This window comes from Calliphora vicina, chromosome 2 (genome assembly GCF_958450345.1).
Source record: "Calliphora vicina chromosome 2, idCalVici1.1, whole genome shotgun sequence".
NCBI classification, from domain to species: domain Eukaryota; kingdom Metazoa; phylum Arthropoda; class Insecta; order Diptera; family Calliphoridae; genus Calliphora; species Calliphora vicina.
The window spans coordinates 78284466-78306646 of record NC_088781.1 but is presented as its reverse complement, the minus strand read 5'-3'; the positions used below and the strand labels follow the sequence as shown (position 1 = coordinate 78306646).

The following is a 22181-nucleotide window of genomic DNA, read 5'->3' as shown; positions in this document are numbered from 1 at the left end:
ATGAATAAAAAATTCCCTGGGAGTTTGTTCCCCGGGAGTTTTTTCCCATTGAACTAGACTTGCCAACCGTCCCGTTTTCGACGGGACAGACCAGTTTTAGAGTCGAATGTCCTTTGTTCCGGCGATACTCTGAACGGGACGCCATTTGTCCCGTTTAAAAAAAAAACAACTTTTTCATTAATTACCACAAAAAATATAAAAAAATCAAAAATTGGAAATACCGATAAACAAGGATGCTTTATTTTTTGAAATATAGTATTTTCTAAAAACTGAATATCACTATTTAACAATATACATAGGTACTTAGTGCATTAACTTCTATAAGTTTCAATAAACTCATTAGTAAACATTATTTAACTTTCATGAAAAATAAATGGCACGATACTCGCTCTAGGATGCTTGTACCTTTAGTTAAAGGTGAGTTGTTGGTCCATTGAAATGGACTGAGTTTGTCGAATTTATTACTTCAAATAATAATAAAAAAGCTGATAAAGCGATTAAAAATATAAATTTTAAATTATGGACTGAAATAGGTAAACTTTATTAAATAACACGCTGCGCTTCGTTACTCCTACGTAGTAAAATAAAAAAATTTTAAAGATTTTATAAACTATTTTTTTAATGAGGTGAAACAAATTAGGTAAAATTATAAAAAATAAATTTTCAGACAAAGTTTGAAGAATCTCGCAACTTTAATTATCCAGATATTCAAAATTAACTATGTACTTTGAATGGAAAGTTTCACACCCACTGTTCCGATCTAGACCATTTTAGCTAAAATCTGTACAGGGATAAGAATTTGATTCATACAAAGTTTAAATACATTACAATTACTCCAGATATTCGAAATTATATACTTTGTATGGGAGGTGTCACTCCCACTAATCCAATCCCGACCATTTTACAGCCAAACTATGTAAAATGATAAGTGAGCTATCGGACAAGTTTGAGGAATCTCGCAATTATAGTTCTGAAAATATTTATTTTCCTTTGTGTGGTAGGTGACTTAAACCTTGTTCCGATTCTTCCCAATTTGGTTAAACTTCATGTCGTGATATGAAATTGATTCATATAAAGTTTGAAGAATTTCAGAATTATAGTAGGTACTCCAGATATTTGAAAATAACTATTTACTTTAAAAAATTCAGTCTCGCCCATTTTCAGCCAATCTCCGTATAGTGACAAGAATTTGATTCATACAAAGTTTAAATACTTTACAATTATAGTACTCCAGATATTCGAAATTAACTATTTACTTTGTATGAGAGATGTCACGCCCACTAACACAATAACATTTTCACCCCAAAAATGTAGAATAGTAAAGGTGATATTAGGGCAAAATTTTAAGACTTCCACAATTATAGTTCTCCAGATATTCGAAAATTACTATTTACTCCTGTATAAAGTTCGAAGACTTTCACAGTAATAGTTCTCCAGATTTTACACAATTAAAATTAATGTGTTATTGTTGATTTTAATAAATAAAATAGGATAATAACACTGCTTCAAAATAAAACTTTTTGTCAGAACTTGAAAAGCGTCCTAATGGAGGTTGTATGCCTAGGTGAGGACATGCTAAAACCGTTTTCAAAGATTTTGAACACCCTCAAAATTTTGAGTTATTTTGATACAAGTGTTTTAGGGTAGGTAGTACTTCAATACCTCTAACTCAGACATTTTAAAACCGATTTCAAAATTTTAAAAAATAATCTAAGACATTTTTTAAGTTATTGAAAAAGTTAATTTTTTTTTTATTTTTTTCGTAATTTTTCAAATTCAACAATAGTTATTTTAATTTTTTTCTATGAAAACCATTTTTTTTGCACAGTGCTTTAAAGACAATTTTATATAGACAAAAAGTTATTAAACTTTTTCGAAAAAAGTTCGAAAATATTTACCGTTTTTTTTTACATTTATATGCGCTGGGGGAGAAAATACTCAAAAAGGTATTAATGAAAAGTTGAATAACTTTTACAGTTTTCATCCGTTTTGAAAAATTAAAACCATGTTTTATTAAGAACTTTTCTTTATACATTGATATAAATTTTTATAAGCTTTCATATCAAAATAAGCAATGAAAAGCGACTCAAATAAAAAAAGATCGTAACAAAAACAATACTTATAACTTACAAATGTATCAATAAATGCATGTCATTTTGAAGCGTTATAAGTTTTCTTTCCCAACACGTTAAAAAAAATAAAAATTGAACAAAAACTGATTGAGTTACAGATCGATAAGTTGAAAAACATCACTGTAAACGGTTTTTTCAGAATAACTTCTGAATTTGAAGGTGTTTCTGAAATTTTTTGACACAATTTGTAATGTACTCAGCAAGTCCTATAACCCACACTATGTAATTTTCCATGTTTATTACATCGTTCTCTGATCATTTAGTGGTGTCCCGTTTTGGAAATTTCAAAAGGTGGCAAGTCTACATTGAACTTGAAAAATGAGGAAAAGGGAAAAACTCCCGGGGAATTTTTATTCATAATTGGGCTGACAATATTTTGTGAAAAGACTTAAACAGCTTTCGATTAGAAACACTTTCGAAATACAATGTATAAAGCATACAAATTCGAACAAATTTATTTTCAAAATGAGTTACATAATAACCCCCCTTTTAAGGAATACTTTATATACCCAAAAAGAGAATATAGTTCCTAACTACAAATCATCCATAAATGTTCAAATTTTATTAAAAACTCAAAATATATTATTGGTATTTGAAGAAATGTATTATATTTTATTTATCTTCAGGTTTGCTAAATACAAATGTCAGATTACATTTGCCGCAGTAATGGCGATCTTCATGAGCTGCCATGAATACACCAGCTCCACAATTTTCACCAGGACACTCACGACGTAAGCGATGAATTTTTCCATTTTCATCGACCTAAATAAAAATAAAAAAAAAATAGTTTATAGAAAATATTCGCTATTATTAAGAAACCACAAGTGACCTAAACAAAAAATTTTAGTATAGGAGTATATAATATATAATCAGGCATGTGATGAAAAACGATCGTTTTCAAAAATGAAATCAATCTCAAAAACGATTTAGGTTTGATGAATTTCGATTGATTCCATATTCCATTATTGTTTCATTTTGTATAATTTTTATAGCAAACAAAACAACAAAATAAGCAAGTATGCATTTGTTTACCTTAATTAATGTGAAAATCTAATTTCGATAAATTCCCTTTGAAACAAATTGGAATTTGAATCTAATATAACAAAACGATCATACCTTTCGTCGTTTTGAAATCGTTTTTGCATCTAAATAGTTTTTCCATCACATACCTGAATATATTTCGCTGTTGTTAAAAAATGTTCTCTGAGAAAGTGCAATACACAATTCAAGCATGAATCAAGTAGGTCACATGGGTTTTACTGTTATTAAAATCCAAGAGATCGGCAAACTTTTTAAAGTTTGTGGAATATGTGATGTTCGTTACGATGTATGTGTAGATATTTTGTATATATATATACTTAAAACTTTTGAAATTATCCATTTTGCTTTCGCCAAATTGTAAGTGCAATTTTAAATTAAGTTTTGCAGCTCAAGATCAACAAGACTCAAGAATTCCACCTGAAGCCGATCAATTGGCATTGGTGACATTAGACAGTTTAAAAAGTACCTTGTAATATTTCAAAACAGCAAGCTTGACCTTCTTCCTCTTATGTTTCATTTTTTTGGGAGTTGAGTAATTCTTCTTCTTGCGCTTCTTGGCACCACCACGAAGGCGCAATACCAAGTGCAATGTTGATTCTTTTTGAATATTGTAGTCGGAAAGTGTGCGACCATCTTCCAATTGCTTTCCAGCAAAAATCAAACGTTGCTGATCTGGTGGAATTCCTTCTTTGTCCTGAATCTTGGCTTTGACATTTTCGATAGTGTCCGAGGGTTCGACCTCAAGAGTGATGGTCTTACCCGTCAGGGTTTTGACGAATATCTGCATGGCGTTCTAGCGTTAGCCTGCAAAGAGAAAAATATATATTTTAGATATTAATTAAAATAAAGAAAACAAATAAATATTCACTACCACTATAAAAAAAAAAAAAATTTATTACATTATTTTGACATTTTCTTTATTAAAAAATTGTACATTAGAATAAACCTTAACGCTAAGTGATTTGTTTATGTTCAAACCAATAACACTGCATTAATAACTCCATCATTTTCAGGATTGTTGGTCACCTGTGCATATTTACCCCAGACAACTTTTCCAGTTTGTGTCACTAAACCCAATTCTGATATATTCACTTCAATGACCGTACCTTTGGTAATAACACCCAGTGAGGTAAACATAGGAGAACTTGGATTCTTTTTAACTCCAATTATAGGTAAATGAAAAGTGGCCTTCAATTCTGGATGTGTAACATGAGCCTTTTTCATACGCAGGGCCATAGGCCTAATAAAACGTTCAAACTTAGGTGGTTTTCGAGTAAAGTTTTCACCAACAAAGGTCACTTTAGTAACCATTCTTTTCCACGCCTTGCGCTTTGTTTTGCCCGTACTAAGAACTTTGAATACTTCAGCGTCCGACTGGGCGCGTACTTTGGGAATAGGAACGTCCCATTTTCCAGCCTTTTCTTTTCGCTTCTGCTTAATCATATTCGACAAAACTTTTGCACTTGATTGGATTCCTCTATCCAATAAATAGTGTGGTAAAGCACCATCTTCAACTTTTTCCACTTGTTTCTTAACCTTCTTTTCTTCATGGGCTTGAATATTTTTTTTAATTTGAATTTTTTCATTTCTGCGTTCCTTGTTAAAAAGTTTTGCTTTTATTCCACGAAGTTTCTGTGCTTTCTTTGCGCGTTCCTTCGGCAAACGAGCTTCTCTTTTACGTTTTCTTTCTTCAAAATCGAGGCGCCTACCGTAAAGCTTCCGATGGCGTTCCATGTACTCATTTTGTGGCATTGTGAGATTTACTTTTTTTTTTACAAATCTAAAATAGAAAATATATATACATTTATATTACCCTCTTGGAAGCAGAATATTGTTTGCTATTTAAAAATAAATCATAGTAAATGGAAAACCAAGTACGTGATTATCCGCAGCAAAACTTATATTCCGCAATGATTTACTCACCAACTAAGTATAGAGCCTTTGCAAAATAATATAAAAAAAAAAAAAAAACTATTGCCTAAATAAATTTTCTATCTAAAAATATATACAAAAAATTATTAGTCAGAAAAAATCTCTAAAACCCACCTTCACTGTCACGCTACACGATGTAAAAAGGAAGAAAGTTAAGTTAGCTGCAGTTAGTTTGACTAAAGGCATGCAATAGTGCTACCAAGTTTAGAAACAAATATTTAAACCAATCGAAAAATATATATCATCCCTGGCACTTTAGACCCGTCTCCACGTACAATTTTTATTCCTTAACATTATAGAGTTGAATATGTATACATTAGGATTATTAATTTATGTATATTTTTTTAATATTTTTATTTAATTTATCTTCCTTATAATGACTACACTTCTGCTGTTTTGTTTTTGCTAATAAAAATCACAATTAAAGGAAAAAATTAAATTTGACAGCTTACGATAAAACATTGTTGCTGAGCCACAAAGCTTAACATTTATTGCGTAACCTTACGTCTCCACGTAGCAATTTTTATTGCTAAGCTCAAACAATAACGTCGGCAGAACAACAGCAGAGTGATTGCTGATTGCTTTAGGTGGAGAAAACGTTCGTCACAAATAAAAAATTTTCAACGTGAGATGTTCTATTAAAAACAGTGGTTTATTTTGCATTGAATGATTTTTTTCACTAATTTCATTGTTTTTTTTTCTTTTGGATCTTAAATAAATTAAATATGTATGAATTAATCGCACCGAATCATAGAAAGATGAAATTTTACATTAATGACAACTGAACTGACAGCTTATTGCTTAGCAATAATTGCTCAGGCAATCAGTAGAGCAATCATTGCGCAATGGATTGCTACATATGGCAATTTGCTGTCTACATTCGCGAATTTTATTGACGCAATCAAATTTGACAATTGCAGCAATAAATATTGCTACGTGGAGACATAGGGTAAGGTGGAGTAAACGTTCGTCACAAATACAAAATTTTCAACACGATAAGTTCTTTGAAAAACTGTGTTTTATTTTGCTTATATTTTGCGTTGAATGATTTTTTCACTAATTTCTTTGTTTTTTTTCTTTTGGTTCTTAAATAAATTAAATATGTATGAATTAATCGCACCGAATCATAGAAAGAAGAAAATACAGCGCTACAATAGAGTGAAAAAAATTTTATATACCCTCCACCTAAATAAGATGATATAACAATTTAAATATTATAACAATTGTTAGAAAGACTAGTTTGCACAGAAGCTATTTTATTTCAAAAGTACACAAAATTTTATCTAATTCAGCAATTTATAATTGAAATTCCTATTAGAATGTTTGAAATTTAACAATTTATATACTTAATGCCCCGTCTACAACATACACGAAATGCAGTTAAAATATGATGTAAGTTTGGCTGAGTTCATAAACGCATTTTGCAAAGCAACACTGCAATGCATAGTGTTCATAAACGCAATAGATTTTGTTTTGGCAATGTCGCAAGTTCATTATTGCATGACAATTTATTGAACGTGTAGCACGGTATTGATGGATCGCGATCCAAATCGCAGAATAACCTAATTTTGCGTGATCCATTTCAATGGATCGCGATCCAAATATCACAATATATATTGAACGTGTAGCTGTGCCCTAAAGAAAATTTTAAAATAGGAGAACACATATGGAACCGTAACAGCAAATCCAATATAGAATCGTTTACATAATCTGTTGAAATTTCATAAAATTTTATAGAAATTGCAAACGGAATGACAAACTTATATATGTATGTATATAGCCTTGCCACTTATGTTTAAAGGTATTAAAAGAATTAAACACAACAATCGAACAAAAAGCTTTTTCTGAAATGTTTGTGATTTACTTTCATGGTTAAAAACGGCTAAACAAAATAGAATAACAATATGGGAGTCAAGGCGAATTGTTTAGACAAGTGAACTGTCAATTCACTTGTGGTTGTTGTGTCGAAAAAAACAAATTAATTAATTAAACAAATAAAAAAGTGAAACATTTATAATGTCACAAGAGAGTGAAACTGAAAGTGTGCGGCTGGTAGAATCGGAGTTAACGACAGAAAAACAAATTTTGAAAGAATTTATTTTTAATTTGGAAGCATTGCCGGAGTTGTGGGACTCGTCGACTAAAGCTTATTCCGACAAAATAAAAAGAGCGGCTGCATACCAAAAATTATTACAAGTTTTTAAGAAAATCAAGCCCACTCGACGATGTTCGAAAGAAAATAAAATCATTAAGGTCGAATTATAGAAAGGAGCTGAAAAGAATTGTTGACTCAAAACGCACCTAAATCATGAACTTTTAAAGCTCTGCAATTTCTAGAAAAAACAGAAAAGCCTGTTAACGTGGTAAGTAAATTTTCCTTTACAACAATAAATATTTACTATTTTTTTGGTAAACAAATTTTGTTTTAAAAATGTTTTTTTTTAATATTAGTTTATTAAATCATTCATATATATATACATATTTATTTTTCATTATTATAATATTTACAAAAGTTATCCCTAACCCCCTATCTATACCTGATAAATTTTTATCATGATAAACGTCAAAATGTTTATCAAGATAAAAAAAATATCAGGTATAGTCCACATTTATTAGTATTATTGCTTCGTTATGACAAAATTGTTAGTGCTTTTGCTCAGACAACTTTGTCTTGACAACAAACGTCATTAATTGTTATGATAAATATTTGTCAAGTATGGACAGGGAGTAATGGTTTTTGCGCTTTTTGTTGAGTTGCGTAAAACACTTGACCATGATGTAATAAGTAAGGTGAGAGCGTTTCGACAACAAACACAATATTTCTTGTTGACAAGAGCATGGGTTTTGTCAAAATTTAATTTTTCAAATAAAAAATAAACAAATTTTATTTTTGCATATTAACTAAAAAACGGACGTTAAATTTAAATTATTTTAGAAAAAGAACAACGGTTTAATAGTGCTTTATCCAAATTTCATTATATGAAATCTTTTTATTCACATTTTCATTCATGTTTTTTGATTTAAAATTTTTTTTCTTTGAAAATAAAATTTATTATTTTTTCAAAATAAAATCAGTTTGACAAAACACAAGCACTTTCAAAATAGATAAATAAAAATCAGCTGTGTTGTTGATTTCACCTTACTTAGTGCATCCTGCACTTGACTGTATATTAGACAATTCAAAATTATCACCAATTGAATTTGATGAATGATAAAGCTGTTCTTTTTTCATCAAAAAGTTGTGTAAGTAACAGCATGTTGCTGTCACTTTTGTGGCTCTCTGGGGACTTAGACTAATAGCCTTTTGAAAAACCCCACATTTTGCAGCAAGTATGCCAAAAGAGCACTCAATAACAGATCTTGCTCTGGATAAACGTCGGTTATAAATTTCTTCTTCTTTTGTGGCTTTCTTTTGGGGGTATGGCTTCATAAGATGTGTGTTTAAAGCGAAGGCCTCGTCTCCTATAAAAACATATGGATATTCATCTTCTGTGTTAGGTAGAGGTCTCGGCGGTGGCAGATTCAAACGTCCTTGTTGCAGTTGTTCCCAAAACTTGAATAATAAAGAACACCACCATCTGATACACGGCCATTGCATCCGATGTCTATCATTATAAATTCTTTCTTAGCATTAGCAATGGCCATAAGGACGATACTATAACTGCCTTTGTAATTATAATACAATGATCCTGTACCAGGTGGATGTTTAATTTTAATATGCTTCCCGTCTATTGCTCCGACACATTTGTAAAAATTGTGGAGTCTTTTAAAGTCATTTGCAATACTTCGCCATTCATCTGTTGTAGTTGGCATCTAAAAAGGATTATAAAATTATTAGTATATTTTATGTTGTTCGATTAATTATATAAATATTGTTACGAAATTGTACTTGAATTCAAATATAACGATTTTAACGGCTGATTTAAAAGTAGCATAATGCTTTCAAATAACAGTGCTGTAAAACTGTAACATATCTGTGGGCATTATTAAATAAAAGCTTTCAGTTGATTTGATCGTAAGTTGGCAACGCTGTATTCGATTTCGAATATTCAGTTAAAGAACATTGTAGAAAGTACACCACAGATGGCGTATGTATTAGAAACCTCTAGACAGTTAAAGAGCTTTCTAGATGGTAATGCAGTGTTATAAATAGTGGCAGAGGTTGCAGTCGTTAGTGAGTTTACCAGAGACTCTTTTCGAATAAACATCATCTAAGTGCCTTAAAGTGTGTTGTGTTTTTCAAGTAAATTCGTGTACATTATAAATTGTGTCTGTAATTCTGAGAATTTATAAACGTGTATAAAAAAACATTCAGTGGCTATTTAATTCTGTTGTTGTTGTACATTTTAAAGAAATAAAGAGTTGTTACAATTTTCAAACTACTAAACGGCTTTTATTTGCAATCAAAAGTATCCGGTTTATTTAAAGACAATAAACCAGCGTTTTGAAAAGGTTAAAACGTAACAATATAATATTAATAATAATTATTATTGATAAACAGAAATTATTCCTAACTAATTTGCATTTAGTTTTCCTTTTTTTCTGTGAATATAATTAATACCAAAAATATTTATAATTATTATATTATATTTTCAGGTCGTGGTTTCTGAATATGATAGTGATTCGGTAGAAATTAATGCAAGAAGCCAATCTCTGGAAGAATTATACTACTCCTCTTTTTCGTCTGTTAACCCTATACTTCCTCCGAAAAAAAAGCTAGGTTAATGTGTTTCCCGGAAGTGGTTCTTATATGGAGGGTATGACCAATTATGGGACGATCATCATAACATTTGGTACATCGATTTTCATATATATTATACTTTGTTGCGGCCTTGTCTCAAGAGAAAATTATTAATACCACTGCCAATGTGTGGTAAAATGCCCCAAAACCCGCACCCGTCCGAAAAAATATTTTGCGTGGGGAGTTTGGCGATCTAAATGCCAATGGATGGAACAATACATAATTACCATGTCCTGTCCAATGGTTGTAGAAATATTACTGAAAGATAAAAATGTGTTGTGGTTGGGAACTCTACCACCAGATGACAGTTTTATTGTATTTATCATCTTCTCTTTACACTCATCTTTCATTAACACATTGACTGCCAAGGCACTTTCAGCAAATAAGATGCTTGGGGCCATAGCATTTTCTTTGCGTAATCTCTTCTAAAACGTCAATATTGGAATTTAGGCTACTGTCAGTAATATTTACTGCTTAGAAACAGATTTTGTTTTATAAATAAGAGGGTCTTACGAAATGGCGAAAAGGATTTTTTTATGGGATACTGAGTTAGAAAAAATACTGAGTACATGTTCAGAAAGTGATGAAGAATGTGAAGATTACAGTTTTGATGAGGAACTTCCAGACAACATCGAACAAATTCTTAATATCCAGCACTATTGTCTGACATGGCTAGAGAGAATAAAAGTAGTGTCGGACATATGTGTCCGACGTGGCGTAAACCGCATAGTGCAGTGTCACACATATGTGTCCGACGTGGCAGTCAATGTGTTAAATACATACATTGTTTATAACTGTTAACCGTAATTTATTTGATCATATGTATTATTCGATTGGTAGCTTTTAAATAATAAACATCGTTTTATAATTATTAATTTTAAAACAAGTCTTTTTATGTTTGACAAAACAGAACATAACAGTGGCGACGAGTGATAGTTTTTTTTAATATAAAAAAAGAAAGCACGCTTAATAAATATTGTCGGTTGTGATAGTTTTTTTTTTATTAAATTTTTTTTTAACTCTTAAAAAAATAAGACACTAAAATAGCGATGGATCAAACGCTAACACAAATTCTCGCTCAACAACAAGAAACACTGCAACGGCAGCAAATTCAAATGGAGCAACAGCAAAGGCTAATGGAACATTTAGTAGCAATGTCTAGAAGTGATTCAACTACATCGGATGCTCCGCCAACAAGCTGTGATACCGTCATGGGTATTGTTTAGGTGAAAATTATATTGTGAATATTTATTGTAAACTAGTTATTATTATACTATATTGTTTATTACCCATATTATTATCGTCCAAACTGTATTGGAACGTAATTGGAAATTTAATGTTTTAGTACTCTCTCTCATGTAAATTTAGCTTTTCTCACGGTCATGGCCTAACTTTGTAAATTATAAAAATTTAGTATAAAAGTAGAGATCAACACAAGAAGTGAACCCTAAATAAAATAAAAGTGAAGTATAGATTACTTAAAGTTTTTACCTTTGTGATTTTTCTCCCTACAACCCAAATATTTTGCGCCCCAAACAGACATTAATTGATCCAGTCGAACCGGATACAAGAACCCCCCACAATAATATAGTTTCGGAAATATTTGGCTAAATTTTATATAGTTTATGATATTAAACTACAAAAATAAACCCCAACAAGTGAAAACCCCCAGTGTACCCCAGTGCAAAAGTTTTTTTAAAAAAAAAGAAGTGAAAAAAATAAAACCCTACAAAAATCTTGTTTAATTGAATTAATAAATTAAAACTACGATCAATAAAAAATATTCAACAATAAGGTAATGTGAATATCTTAATAATAATTTACTTCAAAAAATTATAAACAACAACAACGTATAAAAAGAAACCTCTAATAAATAACAAAAACAACAAAATCCGTTACAAAGTGTAACAAAATTAAAATTCCCTTCATTAGTAACGATGAAATCCACACCATACAAAAAATAATATTTTTTTGTAATATCTCACTGTTATACTGTAACTACCAATAATCTCACCAATTTGAGTCTCATTAAATGTTAATCACAGCACGAGTGTTCTCTTATTAAGATAAATATATATTCAAACTCACATCATCAATATTCACACTCGGTTACATACATCGGTATTTAAACTCTTTACGCATCAAATATAGTTGCACTCTTAAAAAAAAAAAAAGTGTAATGAGATAAATCTTTTTACTTTTTAATATACACATCTCTTAGGTACTCGCATATGTACATACCTACATATAAGATCAGCAGTGATTTCTAAACTGTGTATATAAGTAATACAAAATATCTCTTGTGTTCTTTTTGTTTGTAATGAAAAAATATAAATCCAAAGCCAATTACAGTATGTAACAAAATTTTCTACAATTTTATTTGAAAAAATTAAAAAACTTATTTTAATGAGACTACTTATAACAGTTTAACAAGGCCATAAAATTTTAAATTTTTATAAATTTTAAGCCATTATAGTGTGCTTTTATAAAATTTATACGTTGTTGAATACTAATACTAATTTATATCTAACCCTCATTTATATCCCCAACCAAACGTTTCCTTTTGAAAACATACCCCTCGACGTTCTTATCAGTATCTCGCTGAGATTATTTGTTTAAAGTGTTCGATTTGCTTTTGTAGTTTTGCAACTATTTTGCAAGTTTACTTTATTAATCGATTTAATATTTTCAACATATAACATTTTGAATCAAAATGTCATTACTAGATAGTTTTATTAAATCCTCGGATAAGGTTGTAGAATTTGAGGCTTATTTAGCGGATCTACCCATAGGCAGTCATAGTATTTGCTCACTAGACATCCATAAGGATGAAATACTAATACGTTGGTCAGATTTTCGAAAAAGTTATGATAAAATATTACTGGATTATGGCTCACTGGAAGAAGAAGTTACTATGGAAAGTATTAAAGATAGATTTTACAAAACATACGGTTCTCATGTAAGAGCCTTATCCAAAGTCAAGGAAATTTTAGATTCATTTCCTGCGAAAGATTCTCCAATTTCGCAAACTGAAGCCCCTACTACTAGTTACATACCTAATATTAGCCTTCCCCCATGTGACACGGAGGTATTTTACGGAGACTATGTCTCCTGGCCAAGTTTTCGCGATATGTTTTCAGCGCTTTACGGAAACAACCCACGTTTAACTAATATTGAAAAGCTTTGTCATCTGCTGAAAAAGACGCAGGGTGAGGCCCACGACATTTTAAAAACATGCCCCTTGAACAATCATGGCTTTGAAATGGCCTGGCAAAACCTTGTTGACAGGTATGAAAATAAGAGGGTTCTCATCAACGCACAACTTAAAATATTATTTAACCTCTCACCTGTCACCAAGGAATCAGGACCTAATATAAAGCGAATTCAAAGAACCATAAATGATTGTGTCACGAATCTTACACTCTTAGATATACGGACAGATAATTGGGATGTAATATTTGTTTTCGTGTGCTCCATTTCCCTACCTGATTTGACTCTAAATCTATGGGAACAATCCCTTCGTGATAGCTCGGATCTTCCCACATGGAAACAGATGGACGCATTTTTGACTGCTAGATACCAAACCCTCGAGTCTGTAACGGATATTAGGTCATCGATGAGTAACAATCATTCGACAACAACTCGTAAAAATAACCCTAATAAGAAATCTCATTCTTTTGAATCTCGTAAGCTTCATAATTACCAAACTAATGTGACTTCAAATCCCCCTCGAAAATGCACCCTATGTGAATTATCACATCCTCTAAGATTATGCCCCACATTTCTTAAAATGACAGTCGAAGAAAGGTCCGATGTAGTAAAAAGAGAGAAACGGTGCTTCAATTGTTTAGCCACCTCACACAGTATTAAACAATGTCAAAGCCAATATGTTTGCACTCTGTGCAAAAAGAAACATAACTCTCTCCTTCATCGTTCTGATACTCCAAATACTCCTGCTCAGAAACAACCATCTCATTTAACTGCGACTACAACTCCCAACTCTAATAACCAAGATAACTCACGTGTTTCAAATACCTACCACACACCCAAGCCTCTACTAGAAACCCCCACATCTTCCCATCAAATTGCATCTAAACCCAGACAGGTATTTGCCACCAAACTACAGTCCACACTAACACATTCCATAGTACTTGGTACAGCCCTCGTTGATATTTGTATTCAAAACACCAGATGTACTGTTCGCGCCCTTATAGATACAGCTTCTGAAGCTACTTTTATATCCAAAAGACTTCAGACGAAGCTCTCTTTACCCACTAAATCCTCGCAAACTCAGATCACAGGTTTAAGTGGTTCCCTAACTGCCACAGCTACACGTATATGTTCACTTACTATCAGTTCCCCCATTGAAAAACAATTTGTAACCCAAGCTGACGCGTATGTAATTAATAAATTGACTGGTGATTTACCCTACCATGATATTTCGAGTCTCTTAACATCTAAGTTTCCAGATATTCAATTAGCAGATACTTTCTCCAACATATCTTCTCATATCGATCTACTATTAGGTGGAGACGTTTACCCTAAAATAATTCGAGATGGAGTACGATACGATCCAAACCAATCCATTGTAGCACAATGTACTATCTTCGGATGGATATTGACGGGTAAGCTCGAGTCGGAGTCCACGCAGCCCCTTCGTTCTATCTCGTCATTTATGAACACCCTTGAATTAAATAAACAATTAACTCGTTTCTGGGAATTAGAAGATTTACCCAACAAAGTAACCCTATCTGAAGAAGATAATTTATGCGAGAATTTGTATAAAACTACCACTTTTAGGGACCCCAATGCACGCTTTGTTGTGTCGCTTCCCTTTAAGTCTAGTTTCCCCGATTCTGTTTCTCTTGGTCTATCTCGAGGCATAGCTTTTTCGCAATTTACTAGAAATGAGACTCGTTTACTGAAAAACCCCAATCTCAAAGATGAATATGATCGCGTTATTGAAGAATATGCTACACTAGGCCATATGCAGCTGGTACACCCCACTCCTTCTGTCAACCCCAACACATCGTACTATTTACCTCACCACTCAGTTATAAAACCTGAAAGTACCACCACCAAACTTCGCGTAGTTTTTAACGCATCTAGTCCAAGTTCCAATGGCACTAGTTTAAACGATGTTTTATACCCAGGGCCGACTCTACAGCAAGACTTAACGATTCTTATTTCTCGATGGCGTCTATTTCGTTTCGTCTTCAATGCCGACATCGAGAAGATGTATCGACAGATTCGCGTTCACCCCTCTCATACCCTCTATCAACGCATTATCTTCAGAAAGACACCAAATGTTGAACCCCAGGACTTTGAATTAAAGACTGTCACATTTGGAGTCAATTGCGCCCCCTATTTAGCAATAAGAACCTTGCTAGAACTAGCTAAGATATGCGAATCACAATACCCTGAAGTTTCAAACATTCTCCGCAACTACATGTATGTTGACGATGTTTTGGCAGGCTCACATGAGTTGTCCCATGCTATCAGTGCTCGTGATAATCTTAACCGAGTTTTAAATTCTGCTGGATTCTCCCTACGTAAGTGGATTTCTAATGATAAAACCCTTTTGGAAGGTCTTAACCCCGAACACCTTCTGAATGCCGACTTTCTAAAATTGTCTGACAATGCCACGACAAAAACTTTAGGATTAAGATGGAATGCAGGCCAAGACTTTTTCTATTTCAACCCTTCTAGACACCCCAACAGAGAAACCACTACCAAAAGAGAAGTTCTGTCAGAAATAGCACGACTTTTTGACCCCGCTGGCTGGCTAGCCCCTAAAATCGTAACTGCCAAAATGATCATGCAAAAGATATGGCTAGATAAAACAGAATGGGACGAAAACATCAAAGAAGACACCCTTAAACAATGGCATTTGTTCTTAAAGGACTACCCTAATATTGAAAAAATCAATATACCCCGTTTTGTCGATTATAACCCCACATTCTTTTCTGAGTTGCACGGTTTTTGTGATGCCTCAGAAAAGGCGTATTGCGCAACCCTTTATCTAAGGACAACTGCTCCTAGTGGTAACATTTTTACGCACTTACTACTCGCAAAAACCAAAGTAGCACCTGTCAAATTTGTGACACTACCAAGAATAGAGTTATGTGGTGCAGAATTATTGGGCAAGATGATCCATACTTTCCGCGCTCAAATAAATATTGACAAATGCGATCTTTATCTTTGGACAGACTCAATGATAGTCCTTGCTTGGCTGGGAAAGCACCCCTCTCACTGGACGACATTCGTTGCTAACAGAATTGCATCTATTGTCGAAAAGGTTGGCAATGATAAATGGCGCCACGTTTGCTCGAAAGATAACCCTGCCGATCTAGGATCACGAGGTCTATCTGCTCAAGACTTGATTTCCAACTCCTTATGGTGGCATGGGCCCCACTGGCTAAGTCGCCCACGTTTTGATTGGCCCTCTAGACCCATTATATCAGAAACCCATGAAGAAGTACGACCAGTTAAAACTCACCTTTCTCAATTACCCGATGAAGATATTCTCTCCCGATTTTCAGATCTCGCTAGAGCAATACGTGTGATTTCATACATCTTCCGTTTTTATAATGCTACTCACCCACTATTGAAGCAAAACTTTAATTGTCCCACTGTAGATCTCCAACATTCAGAAATGAAATTTGTAAAGAATCGCCTAATAGTGATTTGTCAGAACCTCCACTTTTCCGAATATAATTTGCTCTCTCGAGGAATAGTTTTGCCGCGTAAAAGTCATTTGTTACCTTTGAATCCATTTATTGATCCCACCGAGTTTTTGAGGGTAAACGGAAGGCTGTCTCAGTGCCCCACATTATCATATGAGGAGAGATTTCCAAAAATTCTACCCTATGCAGGTCGTTTCACAAGACTGTATCTAGAACTTCTTCATAAGTACTCTGTTCATGGTGAAAACTCACTCCTTTTGCGTCTAATGCGATTAGAGTTTTGGGTTCCTAAGCTCAAAAATTTAATAAAGACTACAATTAGTAACTGCAAACTTTGTGTTTTGTATAAACATAAACGAAGTCAACAAATTATGGCTGCACTTCCGCCCGAAAGAACCACCCTTTTACGCCCCTTCACTAATACAGGCTTAGATTTCGCTGGCCCTTTTCACATCAAGACATTCGCGGGTCGAGGATGTAAGATCACCAAAGGATACGTCTTGGTACTCGTGTGTTTCTCTACGAAGGCCATACACTTAGAAGCTACCAGTGAGATTTCCACACAAGCATTTTTGGCTGCGTTTGCGCGTTTTTTCTCTCGACGTGGTACCCCCAGGGCTATCTTCTCTGATAATGGCACAGCCTTTGTAGGAGCATCAAATATACTCAATCGTGACCAATCCACTTTTCTCAATACGGTTAGGAGAAATCTGATGTCCCAACAGGTCTTTCAAACCCTTGAATGGCACTTTATTCCCGCTGGTGCACCGCACATGGGTGGCCTTTGGGAAGCCGGTGTTAAGTCTCTTAAAGCTCACCTCAAGAAAATCACTCATGCCCAAAATTTTACGTTCGAAGAGTTTACCACTATGCTTGCTAGAATAGAAGCATGTCTCAACTCCAGACCATTGAGTCCCATGAGTGATAATCCCGAAGACTTATGCGCTCTCACACCCGGACACTTCCTAATCGGAGCTCCCTTACTTTCACCCCCTGAACCAGACTTCAGTAGCCAGTCTTTGAGCTACATAAACCGATGGCAAAAACTGAAGTTGCTTCACCACCATTTTGCTTGTCGATGGAAGAATGAATATCTCCAAGAAATGCACAAACGCATAAAATGGAAGTATCCCCAAAGGAATTTTGCAGTTAATGACCTTGTTGTGGTGAAACAAGATAATCTCCCCCCATACGAATGGCGTGTGGGACGCATAGAGAAACTAATCCCCGGCGATGATAATAACGTCAGAGTTGTTTCCATCCGTACATCCACTGGTCTTATTTTAAGACCAATAGTTAAACTCGTCCTACTCCCATTTTCTCATACTAACTAACCAATAAAAAAATCATGCTTAATATCTCTTGTTTTTTCCAGCATCATGTCACCAAGCAGACGTCAATCTAGAAGCCTTTCCCCTCTTGAAGAAGAGCGACGTTCACGACATCGTACAACTCGTTTCCGCAAACTTCCGGATTGTCGGTTATGTAACCGAGACCATCCCTTAAGGATATGCCGTCAATTTCGAAGGCTAAACGTTGCTCAAAAAATGAAAATTGTCAAAAAACACCGCTATTGTGAAAATTGTTTGGCACATAGCCATTTGCTTCGAAAGTGTCGCAGCAGCGATAGATGTCGCCAGTGCGGTGGACGACACCATACCTTACTACACCGGCACGAACGTCTTCGTTCTGACCCAACTCAGAATGATACTGGCAGCCAAACTGTATCCCTCACTAGTTCTGCTACCTTGATTCCCACCGCCATCATCACCTTAAAGTTGGACAATGAATGGGGCAATATACGAGCTCTTTTGGACCCGTGTGCTGAGCGTACCCAAATCGCTAAATTTATACCCACACGCTACAATTTGCCAATCGAAAAATCAGGTACAGATAGCTTTTGTAAGATAACATTTAAGCCTCATTTCGGTGACGGACCAACCCTAGTCATTACTGCACAAATTACCAATGGTTTGCCACGTCAGCTTCGTTCGGAAGACCTTGACGACAGAATACGCCATACATATAAAAACTTACGCTTAGCAGACCCCAAATTCTATAAGTCATGCGATATCAACATTATTTTGGCTGCTGACATATACCCACGAATCGTAAAGTCAACTATTTACCAGGAAACAGTTACCACACCCATGGCTCAAGATACACTTCTCGGATGGGTCTTAATTGGAAAATTGGGAATTTAAAAACACTTTCTCTTACATATTAATCCTTATCATAATTGAATTTTTTATATTGTTTCTTATAAAAACTTATCAATTGTTTTATGAATTCTATGAATTGTATAATAGTATGTATAAAAATGTATCTTCTTAGTAACAAAAGAAAATGTTATATATGAACTGAATATTTACTTTGAATTGTATACTATTTTTTTATATCTAAAGCCTTTATATCACTATCCCGTGGTTTGTTGCGTTAACGCAAGGGGGCCGGGATGTTTAGGTGAAAATTATTGAAAATTGAAAATTACTATATTGTTTATTACCCATATTATTATCGTCCAAACTGTATTGGAACGTAATTGGAAATTTAATGTTTTAGTACTCTCTCTCATGTAAATTTAGCTTTTCTCACGGTCATGGCCTAACTTTGTAAATTATAAAAATTTAGTATAAAAGTAGAGATCAACACAAGAAGTGAACCCTAAATAAAATAAAAGTGAAGTATAGATTACTTAAAGTTTTTACCTTTGTGATTTTTCTCCCTACAACCCAAATATTTTGCGCCCCAAACAGACAGGTATGTTGTCCAAAAATATAAAGGAATTTGCGTATAATGCTGATTCTAACCAAACTTTTGAGGCTTGGTACTCTCGTTATGAACATCTTTTTGGTGAAGATGCCGACAAATTAAAGGATGCTGAAAAAGTGAGGTTAGTTTTGCGAAAATTAGAACCTGATGTATTTGACAAGTATGCCGACTACATTTTGCCTAAAGTGCCTCGTGATCTGGATTTCGGGGAGACAGTTTCTACATTGAAAACAATCTTTGGAAGAAAAGAGTCCCTTTTTAGCGCACGAATGAATTGTCTTCAATTTACTAAAAGTGGTGGTATCGACTTTATTACATATGGTGCCATGGTAAATCGTAATTGCGATAATTTTGAGTTTGGCAAATTAAAAGAAAACCATTTTAAGTGTCTAATGTTTCTTCGTGGCTTGCAAAGCGCAGAAGACGCCGACATCAAGCGCGCCTTTTGAACTTTTTGGAGGGAGACACAGAGGGAGCATACACAATTGACAAAATGGTTACCGAAGTACATAGAGTAATAAGCAGGGAAACCGGAAATATGCTCTAAAAAAAGCGTTTTAGGCGCTTTAAATATGCAGTAAAAACTTTAAAATATGCTCTTAAAATTTAAAAAATATGCTCTTAAAAAAACAAACTTTTACATAATTTTTAACCAAAAAAAATTTACTTAAATTTTCAAATAAAAATCGTTGTCTATTGGATCTGAAAACATTTTTATACATAGAAAATGTTCTTTCGACATCAACTGATGTTACAGGAGCAAATTTAAAAGACAATATTTCTTTAACACTTAGAACGGTTAAGTTTGAATTAGAACTAAAATTTGATATTTAGATGGAGCTATTATTAAAATAGTGCTTATTTTATATTAAAACAAGTAAGAGAGCTATATTCGGCTGTGCCGAATCTTATATACTCTTCACCTAATTATACTCCAAAATAAAAAATTTAAATATTTTTAGGTGAACAAAAATTTTTTTCAGTTTTTTCATTTTTTGGATAAAAAAATTTTTCGAATTGTTATTTTAAATTTAAAAAAAAAAAATTCTGTTTTTTAATTTTTTTTTGGTGAAAAGTCATCTATTTTTCAATTTTGAATTTTAAACAAAGGAAGTAAAAACCTGTAACACAACAGCGAAAAATAAGTAAGACAAAATTTGTTTTTGATAAACTCAAAATATGCTATTAAACAGTAAAATATGCTCTAAAAACGCAAAATATGACATAAATATGCTCTTAAAACAAATATATGCAAAAATATGTATTTAAGGGTAAAATATGCAAAAATATGCACTAACAAATCGATGCCAAAATTCTTAAATAGTTCTGAAACGTGTAAATATCTTATCCATGTGCTCATTAGACTCACCAGGAAAAACATGCATTTGCATATTTTGGTTTCCCTGGTAATAAGTTTAAAAAGAGATGCCGCCGTTGTTGAACAAAAAGTACATGCTGTAAAATCAAAAGAGTACAAAGGTAAATTAAGAGAAAAACACAATACAAATGAAAAGCACAATACAAGTGAAAAACCGAAAAGGCCTTGTTGGCAGTGTGGCGCGATGCACTTCGTTAAAAATTGCACATACACTAAGCACTTGTGTGAACAATGCGGAGTAGTCGGCCACAAAGAGGGGTATTGTTCAAGTTTCTCTTCACAACGCACACAACAAAACGACAAGAAATATAAAAAAAATATTACAAAATTTAAAGCGAATTTACATGCCGTAAACAGCGTCGCTGCAAACAGAAAACACATCAATGTTAAAATTAACGGCGTAAAACAACGTTTGCAGTTTGACACCGGCGCAGACATCACAATAATATCAAAAATGATGTGGTCGAAAATAAACAAACCTAACCTCACTCAACCATCACAAACACCAAGAGACGCGTCAGGTAATGTTCTCAAGCTAATTGGTCAGTGTAAAGCAGAGGTAATGTTTAAAGAAAAGCTAATAACAGCAACACTTTTCGTGACAAGCCACAACCATTTGAATATTATGGGTGCTGATGTAATGGACCAACTTGGTATATGGAGTTATCCAATCGAATCAATTTGCAACAACATCAGTGTTTCGGAAGTTCAGCAAATCAAAAATAAATTTCCGAAAGTTTTCGCCAGCCAGCCCGGTCATTGTTCTACTTTCAAAGTAAATTTAAAAGTAAAGCCTGATGCTAAACCAGTATTTAAAACAAAACGACCGGTGGCTTATGCAGCAGTTCAACAAGTAGATGACGAACTTCACCGCCTGGAACGGGCTAATATCATTACACCTGTAAATTACTCCAGATGGGCTGCACCTATTGTTGTTGTAAAAAGGGATTATTCTACCGGATTAAACGAATGCATGGAAACGCACACCTATCCTTTTCCATTTTTTGTTAACTTCCTCCTCTTCCATTTTTTGTTAACTTCAACAACTGCAAAATCTTCACAAGAATAGATTTAACCGATGCATACATGCAAATTGAAGTTGACGATTCCACAAAAGAGATGCTCACCATCAATACACACAGAGGTCTTTTTACTTTCAACCGGCTTGCACCTGGGGTCAAATCCGCTCCTGGCGCTTTTCAACAGGCAATTGATACAATTTTGTCTGGAGTTCAATATGCCTATCCGTATCTCGATGACGTCATCATAGCAACGCCGTCAATGGAAGAAAATAAAAAAAGCAGCCAATGAAGTGTTTTCACGATTTGAAAGGTATTATCTTACAGTAAATTTTGACAAATGTAGTTTTTTTTTCTCGTAGCTGCACCTATCTGGGATATAAAGTCGATGGTACCGGCATCAAACCTGATCCAGGTAAAATTTCAACCATTTTAAAAATGCCAGCTCCAACAAATATCACAGAACTAAGGTCATTTCTG

General features: G+C 33.7%; 3 protein-coding genes and 1 long non-coding RNA gene across 4 annotated transcripts; 2 read left to right on the top strand and 2 right to left on the bottom strand.

The window, feature by feature from the left end:
* Nucleotides 1–2712: 2712 nt before the first annotated feature.
* Nucleotides 2713–5312, bottom strand: RpS27A (ribosomal protein S27A). The gene is made up of 3 exons (XM_065502302.1): nucleotides 5220–5312; nucleotides 3640–3977; nucleotides 2713–2894 (listed from the first exon to the last, which is right to left on the bottom strand). The coding sequence occupies exons 2-3, from the start codon at nucleotides 3958–3960 to the stop codon at nucleotides 2745–2747; spliced, it is 471 nt and encodes a 156-aa protein (XP_065358374.1). The 5' UTR covers nucleotides 3961–3977; nucleotides 5220–5312; the 3' UTR covers nucleotides 2713–2744.
* Nucleotides 4065–4953, bottom strand: Ip259 (NSA2 ribosome biogenesis factor-like IP259). The gene has a single exon (XM_065502301.1). It carries the CDS (start codon nucleotides 4923–4925, stop codon nucleotides 4146–4148), a length of 780 nt encoding a protein of 259 aa, XP_065358373.1. The 5' UTR covers nucleotides 4926–4953; the 3' UTR covers nucleotides 4065–4145.
* Nucleotides 5313–6650: 1338 nt separating the features above from the next.
* Nucleotides 6651–10732, top strand: LOC135951949 (uncharacterized). Its single transcript, XR_010576003.1, has 2 exons — nucleotides 6651–7468; nucleotides 9702–10732. It is a non-coding gene; the product is annotated as an uncharacterized LOC135951949 (long non-coding RNA).
* A 1827-nt stretch (nucleotides 10733–12559) lies between these two features.
* LOC135950589 (uncharacterized) lies at nucleotides 12560–17866 on the top strand. The gene has a single exon (XM_065500124.1). The coding sequence runs from the start codon at nucleotides 12560–12562 to the stop codon at nucleotides 17864–17866; it is 5307 nt and encodes a 1768-aa protein (XP_065356196.1).
* The last annotated feature ends 4315 nt before the right edge of the window (nucleotides 17867–22181 follow it).